The sequence below is a fragment of the Balearica regulorum genome, chromosome Z, assembly GCF_011004875.1.
Source record: "Balearica regulorum gibbericeps isolate bBalReg1 chromosome Z, bBalReg1.pri, whole genome shotgun sequence".
NCBI classification, from domain to species: domain Eukaryota; kingdom Metazoa; phylum Chordata; class Aves; order Gruiformes; family Gruidae; genus Balearica; species Balearica regulorum.
Window position 1 is genome coordinate 61,428,419 of NC_046220.1, and position 13,625 is coordinate 61,442,043.

The 13,625-nt window shown below is 41.9% G+C and overlaps 1 protein-coding gene across 2 annotated transcripts in view; it reads left to right on the forward strand.

The window, feature by feature from the left end:
• The first annotated feature begins 1,197 nt into the window (after positions 1-1,197).
• Positions 1,198-13,625, forward strand: part of JMY (junction mediating and regulatory protein, p53 cofactor) — a 70,472-nt gene continuing 58,044 nt past the window's right edge. For both annotated transcript variants that reach the window (XM_075739259.1, XM_075739260.1), the window contains exon 1: positions 1,198-2,488. In XM_075739259.1, coding sequence (XP_075595374.1) covers positions 1,583-2,488 — 906 coding nt within the window. In that variant the 5' untranslated portion in view covers positions 1,198-1,582. The remainder of the gene's footprint in view (positions 2,489-13,625) is intronic.

Consider the following 13,625-nt stretch of genomic DNA (forward strand, 5'->3'; position numbering starts at 1 on the left):
ACCAGAAAACTGGCCCTTGGCCTTGGAATTGCAGATGATTAATCATTCCGTTCAGACATGGTTATGAGAGTTGTCTGTGCTGCCTTACTGTAACCTACGTGCTCTGCAGTACACTTGGAAACCTCGGAGAGCACTGCAGGCACTGCCAATTCTTAAGTAGGACTGACCAACATGAGCATAAAACGCCATGTCTCTGTGCAGTTATAAAGGTACACAATTGCCCAAGACAGCAGCTTCAGAGCATGTCCTTGTCTCCAGGTCTCATCACAGATGGTGTGCTCTTTTGCAGTCTAACCACAAGTGCAAACTTCCGCTGCAAGGCACGCTGTTAGGCGCTCTTGGTAACAGATGTTTGAAGTATTCTGGGTCAATCTCTCATCAAACTTAACTCATACAACTCAAAGAAGCTGCTGAAGCATGACATCCTTTCCTGTGACCATGCACAAAAACACTTTACAGGAAAAGCAGAAGCAAATCCTCTGCAGGAATCATTTCCCCGTGGGAGGATCTGCTGCCTGCGTGTACCTCCATACTTAAAAACCTCCTGCCAGCTGGGGGGCAGAGGCCCTGGAAAGCAGCACTAGCTGCAGGCTGGTGGAGCGCGGCCAGGGCAGCTGCAGCGCAGGACCGCTGAAAGCACCGTGCCCCACCGGGCTGGCAGGGAGCTAACGGCAAGGCCAGCGCTGCCTCAGAAGCTGCCCAGAGCTGAGGCCGATGCCCCCCAGCCTGCCCTCGGGAGCTACGGTGCAGGCGTGGCAGAGGTGGCAAATCTCATCCTGACGGCCCGCTTCCCCCGTTTCGGCTCGTCTCGGCTCGGCTCGGCCCGGTCCCGCTCCCCTCCCCTCCCGCGCAACCGCCGGGCCCCACCCCGTATCGGTCCCGGTCCGGCACGCGCCCTTCCCAGCATGCAGCGCGCGGCGCCCAAACGGCCGTGTTGTACCTCCGAGGGAAGGGGCGTGACATCATCCTCCCCCGCCCACCACAGGAGCGCGAGGAAGGCGGGCGGGAGGGAGACCGCGAGCGTGGCCGGCAGAGACGGGGAGGGGCGGGGCGTGACGCTCCGCCCATCTCCCTCAGCCGGGCAAACCAGGGCGACAGCCAATGGGAAAGGCGCACGGCGGGGCAGGGGGAGGGGCTTCGGGAGGCCGCGGGGCGGGGCCGGGGCTGTGTTGCCGCAGCGCCACCGCCGCTTGTAAACAGATCCCGCCCCATGTGACGCGAGTGAAGTACCTGTGCGGGGGCACCGGGTATTGTCCGCCGCGGCGGCAGGTCGATGACCACAGGCGGCGGCGGCATTCCTCGGCGGCGGGCTCCGAGCAGAGAGGAGGTGATTCCTCTGTGTCCTCCCTCCCCACCCCCCCACCTCCCTCGCCGCTCTGGTGGGGATCCGGCGCATCCTCCCCGCTCAGCGCCTTCCCCGTCCCCCCGCCGCTAAGATGGCTGATGGTGGGCAGTGAGGCGGCGCGCCGGGCTGCGGGGAGCCGTTGCCGGCCGGCGCGCGGCAGGGCAGGCGGGGGCGGCTGACGGGACGGGAGCGGGGAGGGTGGGGGGTGTGTGCGTGTGTGGGAAGCCGCGCAGCGCCATGTCCGCCTTCGCCCTGGAGGAAACGCTGGAGGCCGACTGGGTGGCCGTCAGGCCTCACGCCTTCCAGGAGCGGGAGAAGCACAAGTTCGTCTTCATCGTGGCCTGGAACGAGATCGAAGGCAAGTTCGCCATCACCTGCCACAACCGCACGGCGCAGCGCCAGCGCAGCGGCTCCCGCGAGCTTCGCCGCGGTGGCTCCGCCGGCCCCGAGGCCAGAGCCGCCCCCAAGGCCGGCAGCCCAACGGTGCGCAGGAACCCGGCCTGGGGCACGGACTCCGGCCTGCTGCGGGGCTCCTCGCATCCCCGCGCCGAGACGGGGCTGCGGGGCTCCGAGCGGAGCGCGGCGGCCGAGGCGCTGCCGAAGGGCCCGCTGCGCGCCAAGAGCAGCCCGGCCCGGAGGCCGCAGCCCGGCCCGGAGACGGCAGGTGCCGCCGAAGAGATAGAAGTGCTGGAGTTGGGGAAGGAGGAGGCGGCTGCTGCGCTGTCTCTGCCGCCCTCGTCGCTACAGGCAGCCGAGCCGGCCGCTCCCGACGCGGAGTCCGCGGGGGAGGAGTGCAGCTGGGCCGGCCTCTTCTCCTTCCAAGACCTGCGGGCAGTGCACCAGCAGCTGTGCTCGGTGAACTCGGAGCTGGAGCCCTACCTGCCTGCCTTCCCCGAGGAGCCCTCGGGCATGTGGACGGTGCTGTTCGGAGCCCCGGAGCTATCCGAGCAGGAGATGGACGCACTCTGCTACAAACTGCAAGTTTACTTGGTCCACAGCTTGGATACCTGTGGCTGGAAGATCCTTTCCCAGGTACTCTTCACTGAAACTGACGACCCTGAAGAGTATTATGAGAGCCTGAGTGAGCTGCGACAGAAGGGGTACGAGGAGGTGCTGCAGCGGGCCCGCAGGCGAATCCAGGAGGTGAGGCTACGGCATGGTCCAGATATCTCCATCATAGTGTTACTTGTTCCTTACTGTGACATCCTTAGCTCTCACCAGCTGCTCCCCTCTACCTTTGTGGAATCAATTGAACCATAGGACAAAAAAAAATTGCAGGAAAACTGTCTAGTCTAAAAAAAAAAAAAAGTTTTGGAAATCTAAGTAAGAAAATGAAGCTTAACCTTTCCAGGGTCTCTAGGGCCAGGATTTAAGAAGGTGCAGATTTCCCTAGTCATTTGAGTGTGGCTCAAATGTGCAGTTGAATGTAGATGTTTGTGAACAAGGATCTGATTGATTTGGCAAGGTCTCGTGTCCAGATTTTTGCTTTGCACCAGGATGTGTTGGAGTCTGAATTTTTGTGTTTAATGGGGGTAGCAACGTGTTTACTTTGAGAGTAAACTTGAGGCCAAAAGATTTTAGGTTCCAACGGTCTCTGGGTGCTGAATCTAGTATTTCAAGTGAGATGATGTTTTCCAGTGGAATTGGAGTAACTACCACTTTTGTTCAGCTCTTAAATTTTTAGAGTTGGGATTTTAAAAAGCAGGCTGTCTGGTCCTGCCGAGTCTTTACTGCATAGCTGTTGCTAGTGTCTGGCAAGACTCGGATGTTTCAGGACACTCCGTCTCTCTTTCTCATACTATTTAGACAAAAGTAGTTGAGGAGGTTCTACTAACTTCTGGCATCAGTGTGTGAGAGTTTTGTCACATCTTTGTGGACTGAGGTATATAAGGACCCAGATTTTTCTAGTGAAAAAGGAGAATTTTGGCCTTGTTTTTATGTTTTGGTGGCTTTGATCCAGAATGTGTCAGGATCTATTTAGGTGTGACTATGTGTATGAATCATGTTATGGAATTTTTTATTTTTGCAAACACCATCTAAATTCTATTGTATGGATATAAGCCAAGTTTGGCTGCTTCAGCTGACCACATATATCCTACCAATGTTGTGTGTTCAAAAATGCGGTGGTGGTGAATATTTGTTCCTTGATGGAGTATGAGCATATCTGCTTGCTGTCTGTTTTGATAGCATAGTTTTGAATCTTTGTAGGATTTGGGCTGAGCTTTTCCTTGTGACTGGGGTTGCAGAGTGTGATAAAACAATTTTAATCAATGATGAAATCATGGTAACGACATCCAGATGTAGCATTGTCAGGTAAAAGTTTATTTCGAAATTGTTGTGTTAGGATATATCATTGCGATTTTTCTTTTTTTCCATGGCTATTTAAAGTGCTGAATTCATCCTCGTTAATTTTGGTGTACAACTGGTAATTAATCTGTTAGTCTTCTGCAATCATTTTAGTCTACAATATATGAAAGCATACTGTCTTCTGCTTTTCTCTCTTTGCATGAATGCTTGGGAGTGTATGCTTAGATTCACTTAGCCTTCACCTTAGCAGTTTTTATAAGGAGCTGAGCAGGACAAGAGAAGTTCCTGTTGAACCGGTGCAGTTTGGGAACTGGGTACCTGACTCAAAGTGGGTAGTGGTTTTGAGGAAAAACTAATTCAGAATTATTGTACAAGAGGTATTCAGTTTTTTTGAGAATATCAGCTTCTATTTGCTTAGCATCAATACTGTCAGCAAAAAAGAAATTGGTTATTGATAGGCAATGCAAGCTTTATTCATCAAGATCTCTAAACTACATCAATGTTCAGAACTTCATGCAGATAAAGTGGCAGAGCCTATTTGTATATTTGACTACAGTACAACCCTCCTTTCTCACGGTAAATGATCCAGTAGTGTACCTAAAGTCAGTACAGCTGTACTTCTGTCACTGTCAGTTGTGTAAATTGATCCTTCTTTAATTAACAGTAGTTCATGTTTAAGAAAAGAAACCAATAGAATGACCTGCTCTTTTCCCTTTTGGCTCTCGGGTTTCTCTTTTCCTTACCTGTTAGTGGTTTACTTGGTCCACAGGAAATGTCTTTCTTTTAAGCAAATACTGGTATTGTTGTCATTGCAATTCTAAGCAAATGAAGCAATGGATGATGGGTACTGCTCAGTATTTTTGAAGTAAGGGTTTTTTGTACTTTCAAGAGAACTTGCTAAATCAATGTTTCATCTCTCATTTTAACTTATTTTTCCATCTGTGCTTGAAGTCTGCCTGTTAGCTGATTCTGCTTGTTAGCAGGAATGTTGAATTCCTGCAATTTTAAATGATTTTACCTCTTACCTTAACTTTCTGGGGAAAGGGAAAGGGATTGAGCAGCATTGGCAAGTGAAATGGTATCAAGGAGCATAATGAATGTGGAGGGACTTCATTAATATAGGATGGTGTAAAAAAACCCAACAAAACCAAAACCAAAAAACCCCCAAACAAAAAACAACCAAGTTTAAAACTCCAAGACTTTGACTTAACATTTTAAAATATGCCTTTGCAGTATATAATTATCTCATATATCTCTTTTTCCAGGACAAACTCCTCTGTGCAGTTAGATATTACTTGAGAAATGCTTGCAGTTTCTGTTGATAATATTCCTTGGGGTGAAGAAGCAAAGTGAGCAACAAAAACTCTCATGTTCCTTGTTTCAGCATCCCCTACTTGGCCATCTGTTGCTTTCCATAAGTTACACACAAGCCAGTTTATTTTCACAGCAGTTAATAATTGTTGCTCTTTGTAATAGGCATTTTTATCCCTGTCTCAATTATAAACCTTTAATAAGCCAGAAGAATGTTGCAAGTAGAAACAGATCCAAGATGAGGAAGAAAAATAGTTGTAGAGGAACTGTATGACCTAGAATTAATTTCTTCTGCATGAATTGCAGTTTTGAAATAGCACATCTTTTATTTTTTCAAATAAAACTATTTATTCTGGAATAGCTTATGAATTTAATTTATGTTAATTTATGTTAAAATAAAAACTTGTATGTAAAGGAGTAACAATTGTTCTACCTCATTTTTGAAAACAGACGCTTGTGTGGAGCCCTTGCTCATTAAGTTTATGCCTGTTTGAAGAATTCTTCAGGTGCGCAGCTAGAGATCTGAGTTTCCAAATGGAGACATGATACGGAATCAGTTAATGACCAGATAAAAAGATGTTGTTATTTCAACAGAGAGGATTACACTGAATCCTTATTTGGGATCCCAGCTTCTTGGTCAGTATTTCCAAAATCTTAAACTTTGCATCTAGAAGGCAGAAAAAGTTCTCTGTACCCTGTTCTTGCCAGTTTCTTGCTATGCTCCTTGCCATATAACATGGGAGGAGTTTTTCTCCTAAGGCTAAGTGTATGTTTGTAAATTCTTGTGAGTATAGTAATATTAAAGATGGTGTTATACCTCTGTCAATGCTGTGTCAGCAAAAGGTTGAACATAGTCACAGTTTTGCTGAATAAAAAGTAGTGTTAGTATAAACTGTGATTAAAAGGGTTTGGTGGCTTAGTCACACCAACAAACATATTCCATTGTAGGCTTATCCTTTTACTTGCTCTTGCATAGTGAGTTGTCAATTTGGGAAGCCTGTCTTTACATTGTATGCCTACTCCAGCATCTTTCAACTAATGGTACCTGTGAATCTCTCTATTTCTTATAGCTCTTAATTGCCATGGCAGTCTGAAATTTGGTAGATGATAGCTTATAGGATCTTGAATGCCAGTTATAAAACTAGTCAGAGACTTGCTTTTGTTTTGTTGTTGCTCTGTAAAATCTGTGAATTCTGATATCTGCAGACAGACTGTTAAAGACCATTTTGCATCTCTGTTCTGTGTGTGTTCTTTTGAATTGCTTTAAAAGTTCAGAAACACTTCTTAATGATGATTAAATTCTGAAGAAATTCTGAAATTGTCTTATTTTCTGTGGCTATCCTAAGACTGCCTTAGGAGTGAGGACCTACTGATATTTTTAATCTCCTTCCCTTGTATATTGGAATATTTTACTAAGCCCCGGAATAGCCCTGGGAACTTTTGTCAGTTGACTTAATGTTCTTTTGAGTCAAAGGGCTAGAAAGGTAAAGAAAAAGTAACATAAAATATTTTACCTATTTTGTTACAGTAACAAGTTGTATGAGAAGAAAATACAGGGTTTTTTTACAGAAATCTGTATTGTCATTTTCTTCTTAAATCAGTATGTATACAATTTTTTTAAATGACTGGCATTAATAGGGAAGTATTTTTTGTTTTCAAGGAATGAAATATGATTGCCATATGACAGAAATTGGTAAGTAAATGATTTGGTTATAAATCATGGAATTTCACATTTTGCTTTCACATGTTGCTTTCCAAGCGTGCTGACACAGATTTCTGTTTACATCAAAAAACCTAAATAATATCCATAGGTTATTCTTCTGTTTTGTTGAACCTGTTCTAATATTTTGAAGAAAATTAATATTGGGGATTGTCTCAGTTACTAGGAGGATTTTACTTCCTTCTTTTACTTCCAGTTCTAAAGTAAACGTGTATATAGTAGGTAGGTGTGGCACTGTACCAAAAATACAAGTTTTCCAGAGGTAAGGTGACCTGCTTCTATTCAATGATCTACTGCTAGGCACAGTGTGATTCAAAGAAAGATTTCAACGTCATACTCATAAATAATGGAAAAGTAAATAATATGAAACACTACAAAAAAGTACGTGGTTTCATTAATACAAAAAATTAAATGTTAGCCGTAGTGTTTCCATCAAAACATACGTAGTATCTTTCTATGCAAGAAGCAAAGAAAACTGGATCCTCTATGTTAACTGCAATAGCTAGATTTAGAAGATATATAAGGTGTCTCAGGAGAGACGAGAACACCGGTTCAGATTTAACATTGTGAGCAGAGAGATTAAAATAAGATGTACTGTGGATTTTTTTTTTCCTATTGACATGAATAGAGCAGAGTTAAGACTAATGCTGAGCGTTCTGGAAATCCAGCCTATTTTTCTTTGAAATATTTTTTTATATACTCATTATTTGTAATGTTAACAGTAAAACTGTTTTGATTCACTTCTAAATACTTTGTAAATAGGCTATTTAAATACCGTACCAGTGCTGCAGGTTAGTACTAACCAAAATATAATGTCAGCAGCTGCAGGGCATGCTCTGTAGAACAGGTAAGTAGACTCCTAGTTCTTAGGAAACACATGATAGAAGTACTCTGGTTAGTACTTGTGTTGCTGTCCAATGAAAGGTATTTTCTTCCATGTCAGCCACCATCTTTTTATTATTTAATTTGCAGCTGGAGTCATTAGCAGTTAAGTCATAGAATCACAGAATGGTTTGGGTTGGAAAGGACCTTAAAGATGATCCAGTTCCAACCCTCCTGCTGCCGGCCGGGACACCCTCCACTACACCAGGTTGCCCAAAGCCCCATCCAGCCTGGTCTTAAACACTTCCAGGGATGGGGCCTCCACAACCTCTCTGGACAACCTGTTTCAGTGCCTCACCACCCTCACAGTAAAGAATTTCTTTCTGACATCTAATCTAAATCGACCCTCCTTCAGCTTAAACCCATTACCCCTTGTCCTGTCACTACACTCCCTGCTAAACAGTCCCTCACCAGCTTTCCTGTAGGCCCCTTCAGGTACTGGAAGGCTGCAATTAGGTCTCCCTGGAGCCTTCTCCAGGCTGAACAATCCCAACTCTCTCAGCCTGTCTTCATAGGAGGGGTGCTCCAGCCTTCTGATCATCTTTGTGGCCCTCCTCTGGACTCGCTCCAACAGCTCCATGTCTTGTACGGGGACAGAGCTGGACGCGGTACTCCAGGTGGGGTCTCACAAGAGCGGAGTAGAGGGGTGGGATCACCTCCCTTGACCTGCTGGTCACACCTCTTTTGATGCAGCCCAGGACAGGGTTGGCTTTCTGGGCTGCAAGCACACACTGCCGGCTCATGCTGAGCTTCTCATCAATCAATACCCCCAAGTCCTTCTCCTAAGGATTGCTCTAAAGCCATTCTCCGCCCAGCCTATAGTCGTGCTTGGGATTGCGCTGACCCACGTGCAGGACCTTGCACTTGGCCTTGTGGAACTTCATGCGTTTCGCACGGGTCCACCTCTCCAGCCTGTCAAGGTCCCTCTGGATGGCATCCCTTCCCCCCAGTGTGTCAACCACACCGCACAGCTTGGTGTTGTCGGCAAACTTGCTGAGGGTGCACTCGATCCCACTGTCCATGTTGCTGACAAAGATGTTAAACAGTGCCGGTCCCAGTACCGACCCCTGAGGAACGCCACTTGTCACCGTTCTCCAGTTGGACATTGAGCCGTTGACCACAACTTTTTGTCTGGTTGTTACAAACTAGTTCTAAATTAATATTTTAAAGGCTTGGCATTTTAGGTGATGGAAGGTCACACCTGACTCATTCTGCAAGTGTCAAACCCAATAGCAAGGATACTGCAATACATTTTCAGATAAGCAGAATTAAATGTGGAGTGGTTCCCCCCTTCCCCTTTTCTGCAAATAATAAAAATCTAAGTCACATGGATATTTTGTTTTCAGTGATTCATTGAGTTTCTGAAATGAGTTCTGTATGTGTAAATCCATGTTACCAGTTAAACACTTGATGATGATATCTGATAGTACTGGAAGATGTGGAAGTAAGGTAGAATGGGCTATATCACTTGAGATTCTTGGACACTTATAGTAGCAAGGACAATTAAATATGCAACAGCTTAATCATATGGTAGACTCACAATTGCTGAAAGCCTAAGATATGATTACATGCCATTTTAAAATACATGCTTTAAAATGGCTTCTAGGAATCCTGTATTTAAAGGACATTAGACCATATTACCGTAGTACATACTTCTCTCTTTAGTCTGTGTATTAAAACCTTCTAAGTCCTAAGCAAAATAACAATTTACCTTTTAATTGAAAATCTTATCTTTTATCCTTCTTCCATTTTATATCTTCTTGAGTTAATGTTTATTTTTTTCTACTGCCTTTTCCTTTTACTTCTGTTTTATAGGTAGCAACAAATTGTTTCAGAGGCTCACAGATTTGTGATCATAGGTTAATTAGATTTTTTTTTTTTTACATTTTTGTCAGTCTTTTTGTATTATCTCTTTTCCAGTCCCAGTAGGACACTTGATTTGGATTTGAAAGTTGTGTGTGTTTCTTTTTTTTTTTCTTTCTTTTTTTCCACCTTCTGCATTGCACTTATGGCAAATGTGTGTAGATAGACTTCATGCATTGTTTTATTAATGCCCTGTTAAGTTTTACAAGAGCTAGCTGAAGATGATGAATACTACTGCTGTATGTGAAAACAGCAGAATGCTGAAAATAATGTACATGTCTTCAAAACATGTACAAATGTTATGTACACAAAGAGAAGGACATCTTCTTGAAAAATTAGGTCTTGCTTGACAGAACTTAAGTTTTACATTAAAAATAAGAGTATATTCTGTAGATGATAGCAATACTGTTCAGTATGACCCTTAGTCAGTAAGCTTAGACTTAATTTTTAGAAACTGAAGACAGCAGCTTGCCAGTGTCATAGTTTGTTTCCTTATCCAAGTACCTGGGGAAAAAAAAGGGTATAAAATCCAATAAATCCTCTATTTAGCTATCTGAACTGGGATTGGGGAACCAGTTATGTCTTGTAGTTGGGGGAGTATTCTGCTTATCAAATTATTTGATACTCCCCTTCAAAATTTGAATGGTTTTGTTTCTCTGGATGTAGAGGTAGACTTTCTGCTATTTATTGTTTAAAATTGTTGTCGTTGATATGCAGTTGCAGCATTTTCGTATGCCAGAATATTTTGAAGAGGTGTGTACCACCTCTGTAATAAACAGTTTGTAATCCATCACGCTCCTCAGGTTTCACTGCTCAATTTCTTTTTTATAGGTGGTGTTCGATTGGCTCTTCTTCGTTTACCTTTGTCTTCTTGCATATTTTTTAATCAATTTTTCCAGCATTATCTTCATTCTCTTCAATTGAATGTCCTATCTTCAATTTGATGCCTTTGAAAACAGCTTTCTTAATCCAGTCACTTCTTTTTGCCCTTCGTTTCTGGCTGAGATAGTATTACACAGACAGGTTTAGAATTTGAAAGCAGATTCTTTCAAATCATTTAATCTTTTATGTTTTTTGCTATAATATGACAAGACACTGCTTACAGATGATCAATGATGTTTCTGTTGTTCTTTATATATGTAAATATGGCTACCACAGAGCTGAAGAAGGCACTGAAAAGCAGATTTTTTTCAGAAATGGCTGTACCTACCATTTTTCCTCTTTGGGGAGGTGTTTTTAAGGATCCCTTTTTTTATATTGGTAGAAACATACCATTGCAGTCCACCAGGAAATTGCTATTATTGACAAGAATTTCAGTCAAAGTGAGGACTGAGTCCAACTGAAGATACATCTGCAGAACTTTTTTGTCTTTTCCAGAGATGAAAACTTAGCTGTAAGGAATATGGTAGGGAAAGAAGGAAGATAGGATAGGAGGAGAGGGAAGGAGAATCATGATATTCTTAAGATATACATTGACTAACTCAGAGATGTTATGTATATATGTTTGAGCTGTTTGTCAGACTATCTGCTAAATAGGGATGGCAATGGAATAAGGTGGAATTGTGGGATGTTGAGCCTGTTGCTTTAGCAGTTGAGAGTATCTTTGAAATAGGCTCAATCATTTTTCTCCTTTATTTTCTCCAGAGAAGAATCAACTATTAACATTTGGTGATACTATAATTCTACTGTGGGTGAGTCTATAATGCCAAAATGTACTTTTTTTTTTTAGTACTATGCAAAAGAAAGAGAAGCAAATGAACATGAATTGAACTCTATAGAGGAACCTGCGCTTAAAACATATTTTGTGATTTTGGGCAACTGGAGTGCTCAGGAGTTGCCAGTAACATAATAGGTGCATTGTTTATTTCTTTTTCACAGAAAACAAACAAACCCTAGTAAAAATAAATTAACTTTATTTTTAAAATATGCCACAAATTATTGTTGATTTACTATGTAGTAAAAGCTTGTAAATAAGATACTCTGCTGCTGTAAATATTTTCCTATGTTAAAAATGGAGTGTCCAGAAGCTTTGTCCTGCTATTGGTATTCAACATGATAGTGCTCTGGGATAGGAGCCTCTGAGGCTAACAGCAAGTATGGGTTTAACCGTATAGTGTATTACTGATCTAGATTACAAGATTGAGAGTTTTTGGGGAAGGGAGTCAAAGTTAATATACATTGGAACAATTTATTAGAATTACTCGTACATCTTGCATAGTACTAATGTCACTATAACCATTCAGAACAAAGAACTTGGCTAGTTCACTGAAAATCCCTGGTTTAAGTGCAGTGCTGTTGAATAGCAGCATGCAAGAATGTTTTAAGAATGGTGAAAAAGAATTGTGCCCTTACAGGAAGTAATAGTATGATCTCATCAGAAATCTGGTGGTGCTGTTTGCTAGAATACAGGTTAGTCTTTAATTGTTGAAGCCCTTGCATAACTTGAAACAGGATTATAAAGACAAAGAAAATAGTTCATGTTTATTGGGCAAGAGGTTGGATGATCTCATAGTATCTTCCAGTCATAAGCTGTGAAAATTAGTAAGGGAAATGTGTTTTTGTTTTAATTAGTTTGTTGTTGAAACTTGCCCAATTCTGAAGAATTTGGGCCTGAAATATAAACCAAACCATTATTAGTTTGTCTGAAAACTTCATGAAGAATTTTAACACACAGTGGTAGATGTTAACTGGAAACATCTCCACAAATGTCTCCTTGTTTACTAGCTCTTGCTCTTCAACTGTGTCCATTATTATTAGTAACCTTATTAGAGGCTCACTTGTGCAGTTTGGATTTTACTTTTAGATTAACTCATCTGGTCATAGGCATAAAGGTGTTTTGATGTGCAGAGAGCTTCCCTGGCAAGCTAGATTTTGAAAATCATCATCTGGAGCCGTTCAAAGTAGATGTAGATAGAATGCTAGTGGTGTATCTGCCCATGACACTGCTCACCAGTTGCAAACATTTTGGCAGAGGTTGTTTTCAGTTAAAAATCTTTTACTGGTAAAACCTTATCTCTGGATTTCCTTTCTATTCTTTTCTGCTTGTGGTATTTATATAATAGAAGTTATCAAATGTATGGATTTTTTTTGGTTGGTTTTGGTTTTTTTGTTACATATGGGGCAGATAGACGTTACGCATTCAGAACAATTTGAATACTTCGTGGAATTTTTTTGTCAGCAAGTTGCTCCTGTAAAGGTGTTAGATAAGTAACCTTTTTATTTTTTCTAACAGTAAGTTTAGTACCTCTGCTTTCTTAAATGGTAATGGAAATTTTTGTTTGTTTTATGCTACTGTTACAGTACTTTCCAAAATGCATTTGTAGACACATGTTTATATAACGTTCTTTTGGAAAAAATGCTACGATATTGGTGTGAGGGAACTGGATGGGGTTCTTTTCCTTTGAAAAATGTTGTTTAAATAATCAATTAACATTTGTTTGTGATGGCTTGCAGACAATTTATGTGGGTCATCTAAAATTAGTAGTAGCAAAGCTTTTTGCTTAATAGCATTGCATCATAACTTGTTTTGAGCTACTTTAGGGAGAAGTTATTGTAAAAGACTTTTCAATAGCTTGGAATCATAGATTATTATGTTAGAAGGAACCTCTCTGGGTTTTCTAGTTGAACTACATGCTTAAAATAGAGCGAATTTCGATTAGGGCTTTTTTTAAAAAAAACAAAACAACAACCCAAACTTTAAATAATACTGTGAGTTTTATATCTGTTTTGAGAAAGTTTTTAAAAAGGAAAAGAAACAAATGTATCAATTCAGTTGTGAAGCTTTTGAGGGAGAAAATCTGTAGATCAGTTTTAGAAGTTTCTGAAAACAGCGTTTTTCTACAAATAGCACAGTGTCTTCAGAGCCCAAATTCTTCATCCTTCAGCAATGTGGTATTTGTTTATAATCATAAGATGTCAGAATTTTAAATTGTACCATTTTGTCATTTCTTAATGGTATAATTCAGCAAAAAATCCATATGTAGGAAGAGTTTTAAAAAATCCCCAACTACTTGCATATTGGAGCTGTTCTGCAAGAGTTGAATTAATAGGTAAATGGTATGTATTGTTTCGACTGTGTTTTATCATGCTGCTTTATCACATGTGGATTTTATTTATCCATGATATTTAAACTGTGTATCCTTTCCCCTTCACTTCTCCATGACAACAGGAACAAAACCAACCCAAGTGGGTAATACC